This window comes from Poecile atricapillus, chromosome 21, assembly GCF_030490865.1.
Source record: "Poecile atricapillus isolate bPoeAtr1 chromosome 21, bPoeAtr1.hap1, whole genome shotgun sequence".
Lineage (NCBI taxonomy): Eukaryota > Metazoa > Chordata > Aves > Passeriformes > Paridae > Poecile > Poecile atricapillus.
In genome coordinates, this window is record NC_081269.1 from 6,002,436 (window position 1) to 6,023,732 (window position 21,297).

The 21,297-nt window shown below is 43.0% G+C and overlaps 1 protein-coding gene across 1 annotated transcript; it reads left to right on the forward strand.

Annotated features, from left to right (window-relative positions):
* The first annotated feature begins 4,886 nt into the window (after positions 1-4,886).
* On the forward strand, positions 4,887-20,994 carry NCBP3 (nuclear cap binding subunit 3). Its single transcript, XM_058854067.1, has 13 exons — positions 4,887-5,089; positions 6,661-6,726; positions 7,344-7,449; positions 8,342-8,467; positions 10,408-10,536; positions 12,763-12,836; positions 13,701-13,809; positions 14,548-14,647; positions 14,961-15,067; positions 16,104-16,392; positions 17,097-17,254; positions 18,370-18,534; positions 19,028-20,994. Exons 1-13 carry the CDS (start codon positions 4,937-4,939, stop codon positions 19,261-19,263), a joined length of 1,818 nt encoding a protein of 605 aa, XP_058710050.1. The 5' UTR covers positions 4,887-4,936; the 3' UTR covers positions 19,264-20,994.
* Positions 20,995-21,297: the final 303 nt, after the last annotated feature.

The following is a 21,297-nucleotide window of genomic DNA, read 5'->3' on the forward strand; positions in this document are numbered from 1 at the left end:
AACACCGCTAGGAAGCACCGCTGGCATCATCCAGTCCCACCCGTCACCGAAACACCTTGTTAACCAGGTCACAGTGCCGCGTCCGGTCGTTTCTTGAACACCTCCGAGCGCATCTCCGCCACATCTCTGGGTAGTCCGTTCTAATGTCCAATGACCTTTTCTGGGAAGAAATTCCTCCTGGTGTCCAGCCTAAACCTCCCCTGACACAGCTTGAGGCCGTTTCCCCTTGTCCCTTGTTCTCTGGGACACCACCTGGCTCCAGTTCCTTTCCAGCAGCTCTGGAGAGCCAGAAGATCCCCCCTCCTCCCGGCTCAGCCCTCCTGGCTCCCTCAGCCTCTCCTGGTGCTCCAGATCCTTCCCCAGCTTTGTCCCCTTCTCTGGTCATGCTCCAGCCCCTCGAAGTCCTTCCTGAACTGAGGGGATTTGAACTGGACATAACACTCGAATGTGGCCTTACCAGTGCCCAGCACGGGGGGACAATCCCTTCCCTGGCCCTGCTGCCACACCATTCCTTGCCTGAGGAGCCTACAAAGATGGGAAAGGGTCTGGAGAGAAAGCCTTGTGAGAATGGACTGAGGTCACTTGGTTTGTTCAGCCTGGAGGAGACTGAGGTCAGACCTTATTGTGGTCTTCAACATCCTCCAGAGGGGCAGCACCAACCTCTGCTCTGTAACCAGGGGCAGGACCACAGCTGGAACTGTGCCAGGGGAGGGTTAAGTTGGATATTAGGAAAAGGTTCTTCCCAAAAGAGTGCTGGGGCACTGCCCAGGCTCACCAGGGAATGGGCACAGCCCCAAGGCTGCCAGAGCTCCAGGAGCATTTGGACAATGCTCTCAGGGATGTACAGGGTGGGATTGTTGGGGTGTCTGTGCAGAGCCAGGAGTTGGAATGGATGATCCTTGTGGGTCCTTTCCAGGTCAGGATAGTCTGTGATTCTATATATTAAAGGCTGCAGCTCACTCTGTTTTCCTTCAGGGCTGTGCCAGCAGCTTCTGTCCTTATCCTCCTTGCCAACCACATATTCCCACCCCACAGCTGTGCCAGCACAGCTGCTTTTCATGGGACTACACACTGAATTGGGCCAATGAGCTGTTCTGGGTTAAAAATAGCCCTGTGAAACAAAAAGTTTCATTTTATTCAGGGCAGTTCACTGGCTGAATTACCACAGAGGTCTACAGCAGGGAAGAGCTTAAGTTCTACTGGTGCCACAGGGGAACCATGTGTGTGTGGGCATGCACAAATTAAGAATTATATCTGTAAGAAACAGAAATATTTACCACTTTTAGATCATTCTCCAAGATCTCTTAAATCCTGGAGTAATATCTGTCAATGTGTGTAGAATTCTGCTCCAGCTCTGCTCAGTTCTGTGTGTTTTTTCCCAGAAAGGAATGTGCTTTTTATACTGTGTGGTCTCCCTGTGGCGGCACTTGCATAAACAATGTTAGAGCGCAGCTGTCCCTGGCTGTGAGGGTGCTGTGCTCCTCCCTGCCTCCCAATATCCTGCTTTTTTGTAGTGCCTGTCTCCTTTTGTAGCTGTCTCCTGGATGGGACTCTGGCAATGTGTCAGGGCTGTACTAACCTTCACAATATCCCAGTGAGAAAACATTCTGTCTTACAGGTGAGGAGCCTGTGGTTCATCAAATCCATAAAAAAACACCAGGTGCTTGGTTTCAGCCTCACTAATGAACATCCTTCCTCTGCTGATGCTGTTCACTCTTCAGATGGACCGGAGGTAGGAGTGAGCCCTGATCCATGATCCATTTGGAAGCCCGTTCCAGTTTCCATGGTGACATGTGGGGTTTGCTGGCCAGCTGCAGGAGCAGCACACACACTTCCATGGGTTTTTCACAGGTGTGAAAAGCTGCAGATCCTTGTTGAGAGCCCAGGACGGCAGGAGAGTTAAATCGTAACTGCAGGAACACGTGTCCGTTCTGTTCAGTGTTCACAGACCACAGACTAATGAACTAACTAACCAACCAATACTTTATTAGGACAAAGTTCACCATTTTTCTGACTCCTGACAGACCACTGCAAAAACGTCTCCTTTTTTGAGGGCCCACAGACTGTTCTTTTCCCCCCTCCCTTCCCGGTCCCTATCTCCTGTTTTCAGCTGATCCCAAAACTGTAGCAATTGGTGTTTTCCATCAGGTTTTGGTTTTGGTTTTCGCTCACATTGGGAATTCTGTTGCGCGAGCACCCTCTGTTGGTCAAAGCCAGGAAACCAATAACGCTCCTGCCCATAGTCCCTCCCGCGGGTGTTTTTATACTGGAATGATTTCATAGGATCATGGAATAGTTTGGGTTGGAAGGCACCTCGTAGATCATCCAGGTCCAGCCCCCAGCCGTGGACACTAGGGCATTCCACTAAGGCAGGTTGTTGAGAGCTCCATACAGCTTGGCCTTAATCACTTTCAGGTTGTCCACATCTTTTCTCACCTTCATTATTTGTGAAAGCCTTACTTACCATTTCTGGTAATGACTGGTAGCCTTTCCCAAATTTCTTTTTCCTCCCTTATTTAAAGGCTGAAACCCCCAGTACTTTATTACCCTTGACCCATCCCTGCCGCACAAAGGCTACAACAAGTCAGAGTCCTTCTGCCCAAATCTGCTTCCTACAGGTTTGAAAACAACATTTTAAGAGTCCAGGTGATCTTTCACAGGCAGAGGGATTGCAGAGAGGAATGTGAAAGAAAATCAAAGCTCTGGGACACAGTCTCAGAAGAATAAAACTAAATCAGCTTGAAATGGTGAGGAGTTCACTGTTAATTACAAGATCCTGAAAGGATTTACAAAATGTTGTGAAAACATTCTATTCACCCACCTGGCAGTAAAAAGCCTCATTGGTACCCAGGTTTGGTTTCCCTCTCCTGATTTTATTGTCCCTACAGCTAGCCAGAGACTGTTCCTTCCTAAGAACCTCTAAAATTTTGACAGTGTGTCTAAAGCCACAGTCAATCAGTTGAAAGTTTCTTGCTGAGTGCAGTGAGTGAATTTTGAAAAGGTGCCAAATATGGAGGGCTGTAGCACATCAATGTTCTGCCCGAGGTGACATCCATGGGATGTTAAAACAAAATCAGGAAACACCTGGGTTAGCCCAAGGTCCATCTGTGCTCTGCTGACAGCAGTGCAAGGTGACCTGGTGTCATGTAACCCTGTCCCAACTGCTCCGTGAAGGGTTTGGCTTTGTCAGGCTGGTCCAGATCACATGGCAATACTGTGTCCTACTTACTAAACTAAAACTAAAGGAGGAAAAGTTCCATCTCTTGGTTTCTTTTCCCTGTGACCTGAAGAAACAGCAGTTCTTCCTCAGAAATGTTTCTTCTTGCAGTTAGTTCAGGCTCAGCTGCTCGCAAGAGGTGCCTGTGCCCTGTTTATTCCTTTTCTTCATCTCACGTGGCCTGGAACCTGGCTTCACACCTGGCGTGGAAGTGTCACCTGTGTCAGAAGTTCCTGCCAGGTGCTGCTGTGGGATGTCAGCACCAAATGTAGCACTTTTGGTGAACAGTGACATGAGCCATTGTGTAACGAGCTCTGCGTGAAGACTTGAGAATAAATAATCTTGGCATGAATGATGGGTAGAACGATCTCTTGACCCCACTGGATTTTGTGTAAGGGGAGGAGCCTTTTTGCTGCCAGCTGGGAAATGTCTTTGTGACAAAATCTAAATTTGAATTTTCCTGGGCAGTACCATCAGTTCAGAGGGAAAGTGACGTGTCACAAGGGATGGACTGGAGAGGGTTTATCTGTAATATGTGCAGAAATGAGGTGTGGAGCAGCCTGAGCTGGAGGAAAGGGTCCTGCAGCTGGAGAAGTAATAGGAATTCTTAGTGGTGTGACTATAACACACAATGACAATGGGATGTGGTTGTGTAGCCTGGCAGTTGTGGTGTAAAATAATGATGCCAAGGCAGGAGCAACTCCTCAGCTAGAACAGAGCTCTGGTCTGCTGTGTGTGAGGGAATGGAGCTCATTAGTGTAATTAAGGGAATGAAGAACTTGTCTCATGGGGACTGGTGAAAGGTGTGGTCTCTTCAGGCCAAGAGGAGTCAAGGCTGCTCTCCTGGAACAACCTGAACACCTTGGGACAAGGGGACAAAGAGAATAACTGAGCCTCGGAACAACAGGACACAACACTGCAGAGAACTTCGAGCTGAGAATCAGTTTGATTTTATCAGAGGTGTAACATTCCGCTAGTATGGACGGGGAAATTGAACATTAGAGTTCAGATAGTTAAAAAAAAACAACCCTTTTTTTGGAAGGACTTAAGTTTTGTGTTTGCTCTCCGTGTGCCTTTCCCCGGGGCCGGGGACACGCAAGGACACGGCGGGGCTGCCCTCTCGCCTGCTACAGCCGCGCTCTGCCCGGTCTCTGTGAGCCCCTGGGCCATGAACCGGCTCCGTCCGGCCCGAGATGTGCCGGGCTGGGGCTGGGGGAGGCTCGGGGGTGCGTTGGATTCGGGGTACGCCGGGTCTCGGGGGTGCGTTGGATTCGGGGTGCGTTGGTTTCGGGGTGCGTTGGATTCGGGGTGCGTTGGTTTCGCGTTGCGTTGGGCTCCGGGTGCGTTGGGCTGAGGGGGTGCACCGGGCTCGGGGTCCACTGGGTCTCGGGCGTGCGCTGGATTCGGGGTGCCCCGGGCTCGGGGTGTGCTGGGTTCGGAGCGCGCTGGGCTCAGGGGATGCGTCGGGTTCAGGGTGTGCCGGGCTGGAGGCGCCCTGGGCTGAAGGGCTCGGCTGTCTCTCGGGGGTGGCTCGATGTCGGGGTGCCCCGGGGCGGCGCACGGCGGGGCCGGGCCGGGCGGTGCTGCGGGCGGCGCTCCGGGCCGCTGCGCTCCGCCCGCCCGGCGCTCCTGGCCGCTCTCCGCGCTCGGAGCCGCCCCGCCGCTCTGTGCCGCGCCGCGCTCGTCTCGCTGGCCGCGCTGGGCGGGCCTGGCGGAGCCATGGCGGCCGTGCGGGGCCTGCGGATCTCGGTGAAGGCGGAGGCGACCACGACCACGGCGGAGCCGCGCGGCCCCGAGCCCGAGCCCATGGAGGTGGAAGAGGGCGAGCTGGAGACCATCCCTGTGAGGCGCTCGCTGCGGGAGCTCATCCCGGTGAGGGCCGAGAGGTGTGGGCGAGGAGGGGCTGGGTCCGGCGCTTGGGGGTGTCTGAGCGCTCTGTGAGCTTTTGGGGGGCGATTCTTGGGAAAAGCGGGGATGTGGGAGCGGGGATATGAGGGGACTCGGGGACGAGTCCTAAGGAAGCGGGCGGGATGTGCTTGGGAAGGAATGGAAATAAAGGAGGCGGTGGAGAACAGGATTTGGGGTGCAGTGTTGGGGTGTAGGGGAGGCTGTGGGTGGGAGAGTGGACAGGGGATGTTTGATGCAGGGAACACAGGGAATACCTGAAGCGGGATAACAGCTCGGAACGTGGGCTCGGATGAGCGGGGTTTGGGGGTTTCCTTCCCGATGTTTTTCTGCCCTTTTTCACTCTCGCTGATTGTTTCTGTACAAGTTTTAGTAGGATTAGGTTTAACGACTAAAAAATGGGTCACAGTTCTAAAATCCTAAGTACTCCTTTGCTCTCAAAACTTGGGTGAAAATTGGTTCGGAAGCTAATCTTTAATTAGTTGGTCTACCAACGTGCTTGTGCTTCTACCCAACATGTGGCCTGAGAGACAGCACCGTGCTGTACTTCCTTGTGCTTCGTGAGTCAACCTCAGACAGTGGGGGGTTTCAGCTTTAAAAATCATGTTTATTTTGCTTTTCTTTTTCTAGTAACTCTGACCATTTGGCAACGTTAGAGGAATTTGATGCTGTTACTAAGAAAAGCAGTTGGATTGTGTGTGTTCTTCAGTCTTTCTAAACTGAGACTAACCTACTTCTAGAAATGGTCCTTTAGCCAAAGTAATTATTGCAGCACAAGTGTAAAGAACACGTTTACTCCTAAAGAAAGCAAGAGGTGTTCTTCCAGCTCCAAACTTCTGCCAGTTGATGGTGTCAGAATGAAGAGGTGCCATTTTACAGATGCAGACAGTGGAGGGCACAGAATTGGGTCATTGGTCCAGGGGCTGTGGAGTTTAGTCCCTCTCTGAATTCAGCAGTCCTGACTGGTAGAGAGGAAACTTGTACTTTTTTCCCCCCTCGTTCTCCAATTTTACCATCCCTCAGTATCAAAACAGTAGTGTTTCACCTTGGTATTTGGAATCTGGGGTTGAAATAATGATAGGAATAAAATTTACTTGTTTCATTGTGGATGTAGCTTGGTGTTCTCACTTCCTGAGATTAAAAGCTGCAAACTGACATTTCAGTAGTCAGATATCACTGTTAAATCTGCTCATGTTTTAAAAGGAAATTATACCCAAACCCAAAATTGTGGAAGTCTTACGTGGGAAAGATGTTTGATGACTTTTTCTGTATTGCTGAGAGAGTAAAAGCTTGGCAGCAGCTGATACAGAAACTAAGTTTTGTAGAAAGAAACAATCCTTACAGTGAGGGAAGTTTGGTTCAGTTCATGTGCTTTTACTTTCACTGACATCAGAGTGCCTCTCTGTCTAGGGATGTAGCTTGAATCAAGGAAAAGAGGATCTATTTCTTGTAGAAATAATCAGGTGCCTTTTTCAGTGTAACAAGTGTGTTGCTTTCAGTGCTCATTGAGATTTCATCACCGTTTTGCTTTGTTTCAGGACACCAGTAGGAGATATGAAAACAAAGCTGGAAGTTTCATCACTGGAATAGATGTAACCTCCAAGGTAATTTTTGTGCTTTTCAACATTTTGTCATTTTTGCCACTGGAGAAGTGGAACCATTTCATTTCTTCCCCAATATGCACAAAGGCTTAGCCTGGTGTTCAGACAGCTGGCGTGAATCACAGTGCGTGTTCCAAAGATCCAAAAACCTAGAGTGCTTCCTAATAAAATCTGGAGAACAAGGAGCTTCTCATCCAGTTCCCAAAACTGCACAAGTTCCAGGCAGGCTGTTGCTCATGAGCTACGTAAGAGGAACTGAGTTACCAGTCTAAAATGTTCTCTGGAGCCAGCTCTCCAGTGTTAAAAAGAGAGGTTGTATTTAATATTTGTTAGCAAGGACTGGATAATGTTCCTGTTCCATGATGGAGTCTGTGTTGTCCAAGATACCTTGTTTTCCATGCGTCCTGATTGCCACGGCTGAACCTACACAAAAACTGGTCTATGGCACAGAAATATTTTGGTGAACTACTGCTGCACATTCTGAAACCTACGGGTCTCTCCAGAATTAATAAAATCATTAACATAAATTGTCGCTGTCTGGTAGATTTTAAATATCCTCAGTGGAGTTTGTTGAGGGTGCTGCTGATTCCTGTTTGAGTGCATTGTTTTGCATTTTGCAGGAAGCAATTGAGAAGAAGGAACAAAGAGCTAAACGCTTCCATTTTCGGGCTGAGGTGAATCTGGCCCAGAGGAACGTGGCCCTGGACCGGGACATGATGAAGAAAGGTACGAGTTCATCCAGCAGTCAGGAGCAAAGACCTCTTTAGTTACTTCCTCACAGTGTCTTGACTTGATTTATCCTGCAATAGTTTCCACATTCCCAGGGGTTTTTCCATCTTACTGCTGAAAGGAATCACTTTGGTGTTTTTCCACCTTTTCTTTTGCACATCATTATTTTTTAACCTATGTGACACTTGCCAGTTCACTCTTTTTTTTACCAACCCCAGCACAAAGACATTTTTTGTGTGCCTTATTTACTAGTGCTGCATGCCCAAGATTCACCTTCTGGATCAGTGCTGCTTTTAGGATCTTTAAATGCTTTTTAAAATCCCTGGAGCAGTGTGTGGGTACACGTGGAGGACTCTGTGTCCTGTGCACAGGGAGATCAGACTCTGTGCTGTACACACAGTGAAGCTGCACTGATGGCAGGCTGGAACCGAAGCCAGGAGATGTGTGCACAACAGATTGGTGCTTTTGGCACTTGAGTTAGTTCTTCAAGGCTTTTTTCCAATTGGCAGCTTGGACTTGCTAAGCTGTGGCCTGGAACAGCTCCCCATCAGGTGATACAAGTGGAAGTGCTTTGTGCAGGGCCTTGTTTTGTTCTGGCTCTTTAGCACTTAATGATAGCACTTCAGCAGTGTTCAAAGAGGAAAAAAATGTTTTTCAAGCTGTTTGGTTGCTGTGCAGTCTCTGTATCTACCAATGCTTGTAATCTCTTTTAATTCCAAATGTATTGAAGTTTTGCATTGTGGAAGAATAAATTAAGTTGTGGTCTATGTCATGTTTCAATTCAATTAACTCCTCTTTTGTTTATTTAGAGTATCTGCCTTATAAACTCACATGTTACTAATCTGAAAGCTTGGAATAAGTACCACCTTGTGTCTTTTTCTCTTTCTAGCAATTCCTAAAGTAAGACTGGACACCATTTACATTTGTGGAGTGGATGAGATGAGTACCCAGGACATCTTTGCCTATTTCAAAGAGTATCCTCCTGCTCATATTGAGTGGCTGGATGACACCTCATGTAAGTAAACAGAGTATTTGTAATTCTTATTCTTTTTTTTTTTTTTTTAAACCTGGTCACAGCTGTATCTCTAAGGGGAAAAAGATCTAAAATTCTGTGCCACTTCCATCTTGACATAAATAATATATCTGAGAGAGGGTAATTGAACTGTGCAGTTGGGCAGGTTGGGATGGTTTTGTGTGGAGGAGGAGGAGGAGATTTGTTGCCATATTTGTGTAGTGCATGCTTCAGGAGAAATGGGTGGGTGGAAGGAGGTGGCAGCTGGGTGTGATTTCCATGGGCTGGAAAAGGAATGTGGGTACATGTGGTGAGGGCTGTTTTGGGGAGTGACATCAGCAAGATCAAAGGTGGTGGAGAGTTGGGCTTTCCTCACCGACTCTGAAGGCTGTAGAAGAGTTTTTTGTGGATCATGGAACTGGAATACTCTGAGATTGTGCCTGAAATCACATAATAAGAAATGGGAGCCAGTGCAGGGTTTTCCAAATAGCTGGAAACTTACTGACAAGCATGCTAAAAGCTGAGAACCAGTAGCTTCATTCTCTGGAGTGACCCTGAAGAAATTCTATTCCAGTGCAAGACAAAATAGATGGTGTTCTACAAAATACTGGTGACCTTGAAGTCAGTGTATGTGACAGCTTGAAGTGCTGGCACAAGCTGATAGAAAATGTGAAACCCAATGAGCCCTGGGTGGATAATTACAGTACAGAGTTGCTGGATGGACCTGTGCTGATGCATGAGCTTGGGAATGCACAGCTTAACTCCATCTGAGGCTTCATTTTGAAGACTGTGTGTTTTCTTAAATGCTACATGAGTAAATTCATGTGAAAATTAAGGCTTTGGGGTTGCAACAATACCCAGTTATAGCTATTACACATCTTTTTTTAATGGTGAATTTTCATGCTGTGTCTGAGTTACCATGTCAGCTACACTTGGTGAAAATATGAAGAAAATGCTTTTTCTTTTCAGCATAGATTTGCATCATGGCAAAATCTTAAGTGGTCCCAATTGAATTACATCTTAAGGTGACTTAGTGCAAAGGTGGATTTAGTGTTTTGTGTTTCAGACTGATTAAATGGTGAAGGTTTTGGAAATTTGGAGATGGGAAGATTACGCAGACTGAAAAAAAAAAAGTAGATTTATTAACCAATTATTGAAGTTAATATCTGTGTGTTCTTCACCTTGTAATTCTTGTCTGAGTCATTTAAGAGAGATTCCCTTATTTTGGGTCACTGTACACTTTTCTTAATATCTGGATCCACTCTGCTTAACAGTAGAACAGAGACATTTGTTGCTGTATTTGTACTAAGTGCAGAAAACTTTTGTTCAAATCCTGTTTCTAAGCAGTTTTAGCTCTTTTAATTTCAACATCTATGAAATGCTTTTAATTGGCCTAATAAGTTATATTTTAGTACCATCTGCTGATACTTAGGGCACATTCTGAATGATGTTGTGAACCTGTGCACTTTAAAATCTGTGCAAAGTGCTTGAGCAGTCTCCTATTTCCCTCCAATTTTCCTGCTTTTTGGAAAAGATTAACAGAATTCTGCAGTGAAGTCCAAGGTTCTGTTAAGTTGCTAAAGGGGAAAAAGATCCAGGCTTCATTCCTGCCCCCTGCTGTTCTCTTAATCACTTTTGTGTGGGAACACATGGATCCACTGACCCCGATCCAGTGCCCTAATTTGCTATTTTCAGGAAGCCTCTCAAATCTATGGTTGTGCATTTCAGTGATTTTGGGGTTTTGACCAGCTCTTGTGTTTTGTAACCAGCTGAAAATTGTGTGTCCTCCAGCTTATCAGGTGTATTCAAGAGTATGACTTTCCCTGATAGCTTTTCTGTAATTTCTGAATTTTTGTAATTAATTTCCTTCCAGCAAGGCAGGGGGCATGTGACTCCTTGATGACACCAACTGCATTTAGGTTTTGTGTTTCTGTTTGTCCCAGGTAATGTGGTCTGGCTTGATGAAGTGACAGCAACACGGGCTCTAATAAATATGAGTTCCCTGCCTGATCAGGAGAAAACAAAGAGCAGAGAAAGCAATAAGGAGAAGACAGCTGAAAAAAACAAGAAAGGTAGATTGAGATATGCAAATACAGCCATCATCTCATTAAATCAATGAAACTTTAAACTTGTGCTGGGGTATTGCATAACCTAAATTACTGAAGGAGCTTCTATCATATAGTTGCAGGTAAATGTATTCTGCCACTTTAAAAAAGGCTTTCATCTTGGAAACCTTTTGAAGAAGCTGCTTCTTAAAAGGTGGGTTGGAGCTAGACCAAAAGCAGAAATTCAGTCGATACTAAACGTGTTAGGTGAGGGTGATACTGAGAGCTGGTATTTATAGTGGGACATGTGCACAGAAATAGCTCTGTGTGATGTGCCTACAAAGGCAGCAAAGCGGGCAAAAAGCAGGTGTGAGAAAATGGCCTATTTTTGAAATACCACAGCTAATTCCCTTTTTGATGCACCACCATCCTTCAAGTATAACCCTCACAGCAGCGTGACAGTGCATCACTTCACCAGGGTGTGTATCAGCTCTAAATTTGGCTGTTATCCTTTTAAGAAAGAAGTTATTAAAAGGTTGGTTATAAAAGAGCAGAGCAGCTAAAGTACATCTCAGTGTCGTGATCAGTCTGGTACCTGACTTCCTTGGTTGTAAATTTATTTTCCTTTTATGTGAGGAAGTTTAAAAGCAGCATTTTGCTACCTGAGGATGGTTTTGCTGTTAGGCTGCTGTGAGTGCTGTGGTTGGAGGTAATCTGTCACGATACAGAGCAAAAAATTGCTAGATTTATTAACTTTTCCATAGATTCTGCTTAAAAATGCTGTATATGACTGAAATGCAAGTAGCCAATTTCTCTGACAGATATCTGCAGTGCTTCCAAAAGCCTTTCTGGGAAATTTCGTGTTTAAGGCTTTGTTAAGCTTAAAGATTCTTCTAATTCACCCTCTTTTCCTGCTCCTTTTCTCCACAAAGCAGTGGCTTCTCAACCATCCACATGACTAATTTTGGCCAAATGTTGATAAAGCTTCAAGTAAGACTTGTTATGAAATTTTTGGAGATTAGGGACATTGCTTAAATGGAGCATAAACATATATATTTAATCCTGCTTGCTATGAATTGCATATTATATTATCATTATACCCCATCTGAAAATAAGAACTATCATCTGAATTACTCCTGTTCCTCTGGAAAAGTGGGATATTAAAGAAAGTACAGTGTGTTCAATTACATCTTAAGGTGTGAGATCCATACAGATACCCTGGAGTCATCTGGCTTGGTTACATTCCTTTTTTTAGATAGGAATTTCAGGGCTGTTTAAACATTTGGGGAAGCAAAAAATTGGTCTGTGCTATGAGAAACTTCAAAATTGTGAGGGAGAAAAATGCATGAATACTCTCCCTGATTGAACTTAATTATTCTGGTTTGAATTTGGGTAATTTGTTTACTTAAATTCTCTCTTTGGTCTCAGTTTGGTTAATTGTGCTTTATTGTTTACACTCAGGAATATTTTCAGGATCTTTTGAACAGCTGCCACTCTCTATTTTAAGTTTTTAAGTCTATTGTTGGATGAGATTTAAGATAAGAAACTCTGAAATATAAAAGGGAGGGTTTTTAATCTTAGGCCTATGAAGTACTTTGAGATCTTTGCAAATGATATTGGCATATCATAGCAATTCATAGCTGTCCATAGTCATTACTTTTTTTACAATATTTTATTTCCTGGGGACTTTGGTAAAAACAATCAGCATGAATTTTCTTACACTGAGCTGAAGAGAACTGAAAAATCAAAGCAGCTCGCAATTTTAGCAGTTCTAGAAGCATGCACTTCTTTTTTAGTTATTTCACATTAAAATGAAGTTACTAAGGTTAGGGTTTTTTCTTTTTGCTACTCTCCATCTCTAAGCTTTTGATTAATAACCTCTTTTACACTGTCAGTATTGGATATTTGAAAAGGAGATGGAAGGAAATGCTTTTATGTGCCTTTAGTGCCTTGGCCTTGCTGATCTCTGATTTTGAACACACTAAATCCTGACAGGCAGTGCATTTTCATTTGCTTTCAAAGAATTAAATTAATGATGCACATGTGCTGCTGCAGGCACAGAGCTCTGAATTTCACCGTGCTCCACTTTTCCATAGGCATTCATTGCTTTGATTATTCCCTAGGCTGCTCAGGGGAAAGGAGAGCACCTCAGGCTGATCTCAGACAATGTAGGTAATCATAAATCAAATGAGGCTGACACTAAAATGGAGCTTGGCTTTGTTTTGTTTTTTGTTCCCCAATTATTTTCCTTAGAAAAACAGGAGGAAAGCTCTGATGATGAGACAGAAGAAGGCGAGGTTGAGGATGACAATCCCAGTGATGTGGAGGTCAGTACAGAGGGGAAGTGGAAACTCTGCTATGAAAGTTTTCCTCTGGCTGTTGTGAAGTTTTCACAGCATTTTAGGTTTCTATTTGCAATTCACAATTTAATTATCAAAATAAATTAGGTGGGGAGTGAGATGGGGTGCAGGTGGTGATAATCTCAGTGTAAAGTGCTTTGTGAAAAGAGATTTTGGAGCGTTTAAGAGTGAGCCTGGCTTCTCTTTTCTGATGAGAGGAGGCAATGATAGAACAATAATGGAAAGCAACAACGTTTCAGCTGGGAAAGTGCTTAGATGGGATTTAGGCTGCCCATGGATCTGTGGGAATCAGCACACACAGTGATGTCCTGGCAGCAATTTAATCTTCACTGGCTGAGGGAATAATAGGTGTGATTAGGATTTCCTTTAGGAATGGCTCAGTGAGCACTCCTACATCATGGAAGTCTGAATTTGAGTTTCTATAAAGCAGCTATAGATGAAAAAGGAAGGTTTTTTTAATCATTGTGTGAAGGCATGAAAACCTGTGAATAAAACCATTTAGATATGAAACAGGAAAAAAAAAAATCAGTGTCCAAGTTGTGCTATTTATTTTGTGTATTTCAGTCAGTAATATGGAGTCATTTGACAATTACTGGATTTAATAACCTGAGTTAATATTATGGAGCAAGAGAAGGATATATTTTAAATTTTCAGGGCAATTTACATTAAAAATTAACGTCAGCTTGTCAAGAAGAAAAAGCAGAGCTCATTTGAGCATCATTTGAAAAGTGACTTTCTTCATAATCACTTGATTGCTTCTCTGTAAGCAACCTATTTTTGTTCAACAGTCATTTGATTTTTGAGTCCAAAATACCTTTTTTGCCCCCAAAGTTGGATGCCCTCTCCCAAGTAGAAGAGGATTCTCTCCTGCGTAATGACCTTCGCCCTGCCAATAAACTGGCTAAAGGAAACAAGCTATTCATGAGATTTGCTACTAAAGGTAAATGACCACCTTAACAAGCACCCCAAATTCATTGCTTGTTGTAGTTTTATTTGTTGATTAATTAATGACTTGAAGTGCCTACTTCTTATTTAAAAGTGTTATTTTTTTTTGCTGATTATTAGGTGTTAAGATTTTGCCATAAATCTGCATTTCTTGTAGAAATGTCAATTATATCCAGTTCAAGCTGTATAAAAATTCTTGTACCTGGAAATTGTATCTTGGGCTCAGGGCCAATTGTTCCCTATTCCATGGCATAGGTTTTATGATGCCTTTTTCCAGAAGTAAATTCCACATTTTATAAATGTGGATATAACTTGAGATGCCAGTAAGGGATTAGTAAAAACTATTGCTAAACACTCATTTTATTAATGAATAAAATGAAAATCCATATAATTTTCCATGCAAGAAGTGGCACATTCATTAAGAAAAGAAAGGTGATGAGGAAGGAGAGTGGAAACTCCAGCAGTGACAGGAGGATGTAATGCCCTGTTAAGCTGATCTGTAGAAACCCAGTCTCCCTGGAATTAAGTTTCTAGACACAGATAAAGCTGTGGTGGGAGCAGAAATTCCAGAGGTGTAAGCAAAATTGAATCCTTCATGGAAGAGGGTGAAGTAATTCTGATTTTAAGGCACACTCAGTCTCACTGTCTGTCTTTGGATGGTTATTTATTTTTATGCTGTGCTGTAAGTTATACTCTAGGGGGGAGAAATTCCTCTAATTTTTGTTTTTTGCAGATGACAAAAAGGAGCTGGGAGCTGCAAGGAGAAGCCAGTATTACATGAAATATGGCAATCCAAATTATGGAGGCATGAAAGGAATTCTTAGCAATTCTTGGTGAGTGTTGGACAGAGGAATTGGAACATTGCAGGTAATTGGACAAGCTAATCTAAAACTGGTTTAATTTGTGGATTTTCTATTTAGTTTATGTAGATGCTTCAGTGTAAATAATGTTTTTGCAATGTGAGTGTGAATTATAAGGAGACAATTTTCTCATGAAAATGAAGTTTATATTCAAAACAGATTTGACGTAAATATGTGTCTGCTGTTAAAGTAGGTGATAATTGCGTATCCTTCATCCAGGATTTAGGGCTTAATGAATGAGCCATAATTCCTGTGGCAGGAATGTCATCCTCTCTCTGATTTTCAGGAAGAGGAGGTACCATTCCCGGCGGATCCATCGGGATGTGATCAAGAAGAGGACGCTGATTGGGGACGATGTGGGCTTGACTCCTCCCTATAAACATCGGCACTCTGGTACTGGTGGCACTGGGACAGCCCTGTGGGGACACTGGGACACAAAGGGCTGGGCAGGATCTGGAGCAGTGTCTCACCAATCCCATGGGATGTGTGGAAGTTTTCTTAAAAAAATAAATCTGAATCGCAAGAGTTTACAGGAAATTCCTGAGGCGGAAACTTGATTCTGCTCGTTGCTTCCCAAAATAGCTGCTGGTTTTTATGTGACATTTTTCTTTTACAAATTTAGGGCATGGGGACTGTGGCATCAAAGGCCAAAAGAAGGGGTGAAAAAAGGAAAAAGCCTTCCTGGCAATTTGTCATACTTGCTAAGTCAATTCTCCCAGTCTCTAAAAAGCAATCTCTAAATGTAAAACAGCAGAGATGAGAAAATTCTACTAAATAATTAGGCTTGTATATCTTCATCTGCTGCCTAAGGTAGAAGAACAATAGGTGTAAAAACCTGATATGAGACAGGTACAGTGTGATTGGCCTGTTAAAAATACAGCTATGGATGTGTCAAATCTCATGGAAGATTTTCCATGTTGGTCATGTAGTGCTGTCTGAAGAGATGTCTGAGTGCTGGTGATGACTAAATTGAAGTTGTTTCTATTTAAATCAATGTCTGTGATAAATTCATAATAATGACACTCGTGTTCTTTTTGGCATTGCTGCTTGCAGGACTTGAAAGGATTTTTGCAGAGCCAGCAGCTGGCACATTAAGCCCTGTAAGATCCTGGGAATTGTGCTTAGCTTAGGAAGGAAGAACTGCACCTTCCACAGGAGGCAGTTGTACTTTAATTACTCTGTCCAGCTTTGTGCTTGGCCAGGCCTCTGAGGGAGTGAACACCAGGGACATTTTGTCCCGTGGCAGTTTTAGTCCACTTAAAATATTTGCCAAAATATTCTCTCTAAGAAGAGAGAGCTAAAACAACTACAGACTCATCTATAGCAGATCATTAATTACAGCGAGGTGATTTTCTTTTTGGTTTGGTTTTCAAGTACTTTCTAGAGATGCTAAAATTCAGTTGATCAGAGTGCATTTGTTTTGCTGCAGGCTTGGTAAATGTTCCTGAAGAGCCCATTGAGGAGGAGGAGGAGGAGGAGGAGGAGGATCAGGACATGGATGAAGATGACAGAGTGGTGGTGGAGTACCGGGATGAGCTGCAGGCTTTCAAGCAGTCGCGGGAGCGCAGCGCCGCGAGGAGATCCAGCGCCAGCGCCTCGGACTCGGATGAGATGGACTATGACCTGGAACTGAAAATGATTTCCACCCCCTCGCCCAAAAAAAGCATGAAGATGACCATGTATGCAGATGAGGTGGAGTCACAGCTGAAAAACATTAGGTAAAAGTTTCTTAGTCTTTAAAATCGTCAGCGAAGAGGCATTTCCTAGGTTTAGTGACAGAGCTGTCAAAGCTTGAAGACAAACTTGAAGCTCTTTTACAGTTCTTATTATAATTTTATTGTAGATATTCTAACAAGAAATACAGAAACTAGGCTTTTAATAGAATTAACACTTTTTTTAAAATACAGCTTCTTCTGCAGATCTCTCTCACCTTGCTTATTAGTGATAATGAAGCTCAAAGTAGAATCAAGAGAAATTTATGCAAATGGCTGCAATTAACAGGGAAAAATAACTCCTCTTTCTGTTTTCTCTTTGCCCCTAGCTCTTTATCTCAGAAAGAAAAATAACCCTCAATTGTTGATGACAAAAAAGAATTTATGTTCACGATGGGCTTACTAACTAAAGTTGTATATATGGTAGATGAATAAAATAACGTGTCCCTTCACTAGGGTGGTTATACTCATTAAAATGTCAACAATTTTGGGGATGCCTTGAAATGGATACTCAGGTATTTGTGGAATTATTGTTATATTTAGGATTCTGGCTTGAACAGCTTCTAAGCATTGTTTTTACTTATTTTTCTCAGCAGAGAAATCCTGATATTATTATTTTCTGTGATGTAATTTTCCATATAAAAAGACTTAAGAACAATACTAGATTGAATTTTCTTTAGAGGACATCAGGTCTATGATTTTTTTTTTAGGAATTCCATGCGAGCAGATAGCATAGCCACCAGCAACATCAAAAACAGGATTGGCAGCAAAGGATCCTTGGAGAAAGTTGCAGATGTGAGGCTCCTGTTGGAAGAGAAACGTCAGAATAACTCTGGGCCACGGCAGCCAAACAGCACTGTCAAATCAGGTAATTTTATCACTCATTCCTGGGCAGAATTGACACTAAAATCTATTTCACACACTTTGTCCTCACTAAGAGATTGAGTTAAGAATTGCTTTGGGGAAAAAATCAAGTACATTTTAGTGAAAGCTTTTTCAGTGATGTCGATTTCCATCCATTTTCTTTGCCTGTGCCAATTTCCCCCCACTTTGTCCTTTTTTATTTGCTCCCTCCTTGAGGCAGAGATTCTCTGCAGCTGAGAAACAGCACACAAGGAAGGTCAAATCAAATGTGAAACACTACACTTAAAAATACACATAAATACACAAATAAATGTGTATTACATGAAAATGGGCGCGTTTGCATTTGGCAGGATTTATTTCTGAGCTTCAAAAACTTATTTGATTTAAACTTGTATAATTTCAGCTGCTTCTGACATATGTGATATTATCTGACTGATAAGTGAAAAATACCTTTTTGTATGAATGAAATGTCAAAATTATGTTTGTATATTTTATTCCTCCTGCCTATTTTGGGCCTCTGACAAGCTGACACATGGTCCTAAAATTCCCTTCATATTTATGTCTGGACCCCCTGTAAGATTGGGAACATCCAGCTAAGCCAGGCAAACTTCAGAATACAAAATTCACATCAAGGGTTAAGTATCAATATCTTTAGGATTCTTTTTATTTTATTCTGCCAAATACCAAGCAGTGGTAGAATTCTAAATCAAGGTATCTGTTACCTGAATTGTTGAAGACAGAACAGTTTTCATGGAATTTTACCTCCTTCTGGATATTTACACACTCTGTTGCTGTGCCAGAAAAGCAGCAGGCCATGGGATAACTTAGGTTTTTATCTTTTGGACAGAGCACAACTTGAACCATTAAATGTCAAATTTATTGCCAAAACTGAAATGAAATCTGGCCAAACTGTATTGCAGAATTTGCCAGGAAATCTGAGTATGAATGAACTTGAGTATGAAGACTTAAATGAAAAAACTAAAGAAAAGATAAAAACAGAGAATCTGTCTAGTTTCAATAGTGAATGAGCATAAACTGAGCTGGCAGAGGTAGACTAAATGCAACAGGATTTTTTTTTTTTTTTTTTTTTGTCATTTTAATCACTGAAAATATCCCCAGATGTGAGGCAGAGACTGGGAAAAAGGCCACACTCTCCAGAAATCAAAGCTCCAAGCAGTACCTGTGCTCCTCGTCGAGAACCAATCTCAGATGTGCACAGCAGGCTGGGAATCCCCAAACAAGATGTAAAAGGCCTCTACTCTGACACCAGAGAGAAGAAATCAGGTTAGTTCTGTGCAGAAAATGTTCTGCTGCAGTTCCTTTGGGTTTGGAGTCTAAGAGAAATTCCGACGGAAAGCCATGAAGGGTTGATGCTGAATGAAATTCAGGATAAATTAGCAAATGTTTGTTCAAAGCTTTGAAATCTAAATACATGTAGGGAGGAGCTGGGGGTTTTTGGGAGCAATATTTTTATGGAGGTGTGCTCAAGATCAAAGACTGCTTTCAAACTGTGGGCACCAAAACAAGTGTCAGAAATGCAGAGGCACTTCAGATGTGAATTAAACATCCTCTGCAAATAGGGAACAATGAACAAGGCTGCCCTGAGCATCCTGCAGCTTAATTTCAATTACTCTTCAAAGCATAATCAGTTCTATGCCAAATAGTAAGGTGGGAGGAGTATGAAGGGTTTGAAGAGTTGCAGTGAGTTTAAGAATTGGCTCCATGACTTCTTCCTCTGTTTTGGGTTTTTAAAAATGTTTGTTTTTCATCTGCTTAGGTAATTTATGGACCAGACTGGGGTCTGCTCCGAAGACACAGGAAAAGACTCCAGAGAAAGCTGAAAACTCTGTGGCATCTCCAGAGGAGGATGACTCTGAGCTGCAGAGGGTTTGGGGTGCTCTCATTAAGGAGAAAGAACAGTCCAGGCAAAAAAAGAGTCGCTTGGATCATTTACCCTCCCTACAAATCGAGATCAGCCGGGAAAGCAGCTCTGGCTCAGACTCTGAATCATGACTGTTTTCACAGCCTGACCCTCCTGGTGGTGACTCTGCAGCGTGGCAGGATCCCCTTTGCCCAAAAGCTGGACGCTGGCAAAGACTCTGCAGTGAAGGTTCCAGAAGTGTCTCTGTTCCTTTTCTACAACAAGAGAGGCGTAAACCACTTGAAACTTAAAGCAAAGCTGTTTGTCTGGAGTCTGTGGCTGGCCCTGTGCTCCGTAGGGCATTGTCATCTCTGCTGATGACAGCAAACCTGTAGTGAATTGTAGCAAAACATTTTCTCCCCCGAGCTTTGAACTTAAAAAGATGAGACAGAAATGCTCTGTATTTTAAGGAGACCTTTTCTGTTCTTGGTATTTTCATCATGGAGGCTTTTAACAAAATGTTTTACACACTTCATCCAAAGAACAGGGCATTTCATGATCCAGATCATTGCCTTGCCCTTCTGGCTCTTACCAGCACTTTTCCTTTCCTCTTGAAGTAATAACAATAAAGCTTCCTGGGTGGGCAGCCAGCAAGGATAAAGCATGAAGGGATTGATTATCACATTCCCTTCTTCCAACACACTGAATGTAAATCCAGGTTACACATTTTATTACAGTTAAATTCCATGTAGTTATCCCAGTGGCACCACCAGAATCCAAGGAATCCTGCTCATTTATTTTGGTGATGCCACATTCTGCTGTAGCAGGGATTGAGATATTCAGGACTCCCAAAGTGGATGTTTGACAATTGTGTAAATCCCTGAGGGTTTGGGTTTTGGTTTTTTTGCTATTTTTCCATGAGGAGAGATTATATTCCTGTCATTCCACCTGGATTATGTCCTGAAGCAATCCAACAGCGGGAAAGCATTTTTATATTTGTGAGAATCTTGCTGTTGGCCACAGTGAAAGTTCTAGTGTGTTCTCCTCTGTGCTGTTCTCTATCTATATAGAAGTGAAAGAGAAAAAGAAAACTTTAGAATCACTGTCTCCTGTCAATACTTTGGATGTTCTTCCTGTATAGTACACGTGGATGTGGACATGGGTGACTTACTCCATTCAGCTTTTTTATCTGCACATTTTCATCCCTCCCTGGGTAGCACAAGGGTTTGATCAATGTGCAACTGCTATTTTTTATCTCACGTTGCCAGTAATTCTGAGTGAGGAATAATGCAGCACATCACATTCAGGTAAACAACAGGTAGCAAAACCATTTTAATAGTCTGAAATCTGTTTGCATTGTCCCTGATCCTTGGTTCTGTCAGTCCAAAATGTCTATGAACTTCTCTCCCCATTTCTGCTTTTTAACAAGCAAATTTTTCCTTTTTTTTTTTTTTTGCCCCCTCCCTGTTTTTGTACTAAGTTGAAGTAGGTTTGAGGTTTCAGCAAGGAATCTGCAAAATTAACTTTTCTTACGCTTTATGATGTGTGAGGATAGCAATATGTCAAATGAAAGGTCAAAGACAGGCACAGCGACTGGAGGGGCAGTCTGGGGGCTGGCCAGGCTTCAAGCCTTACTCTTTCCTTGTTTTGTGACACTCATCCTTGATTTTATATTTAATTATTGAATATATAAATGTCTCATAAAAGTACTGTTGAGAGAAACGCCTGCAATGTCTGATCACTGTAATAACTCATTTTAAACGTGTGCTTTCATTAATATCCTCTCCCCAAGCTTTCCCAGAGAACCACACCTATCTCTCCACATCCTGATAAAATTGATTTCACCGATGTCTTTTTGCCAGTAAACCTTTGTGTTGTGTCACTGCTTTGAATCCACTGGGACCTTTCCTTTTCCTGAAAGGAATCAACCACCTCCTCCACCGAAACTCCTGGATTATTGGGAACCCTTGCATGGTGTTTCCATGTCAATATTCCTAATTTAAGCCTGGTGAAGGATAAACTAATGGGAACAGAGGATCTCTTTAGCTGATATAAAAGATGTGTGAAATCGAGCACAGACCTGTGTTTCAGGAAAAGGCACCCTTAACTCCAGTTTTGTCTTCCAGGTTGTCAGAAATACGCCTTAAAAATTCCCCCACACTGGTCAGGAGTGTAGTTTTATGGTT

Coding starts and splice junctions, on each gene's coding strand:
- NCBP3 (XM_058854067.1), top strand. CDS start 4,937: ATGGCGGCCGTGCGGGGCCTGCGGATCTCGGTGAAGGCGGAGGCGACC. Junction 6,727..7,343: donor GAATAGATGTAACCTCCAAG/GTAATTTTTGTG, acceptor TGCATTTTGCAG/GAAGCAATTGAGAAGAAGGA. Junction 15,068..16,103: donor CTATAAACATCGGCACTCTG/GTACTGGTGGCA, acceptor GTTTTGCTGCAG/GCTTGGTAAATGTTCCTGAA.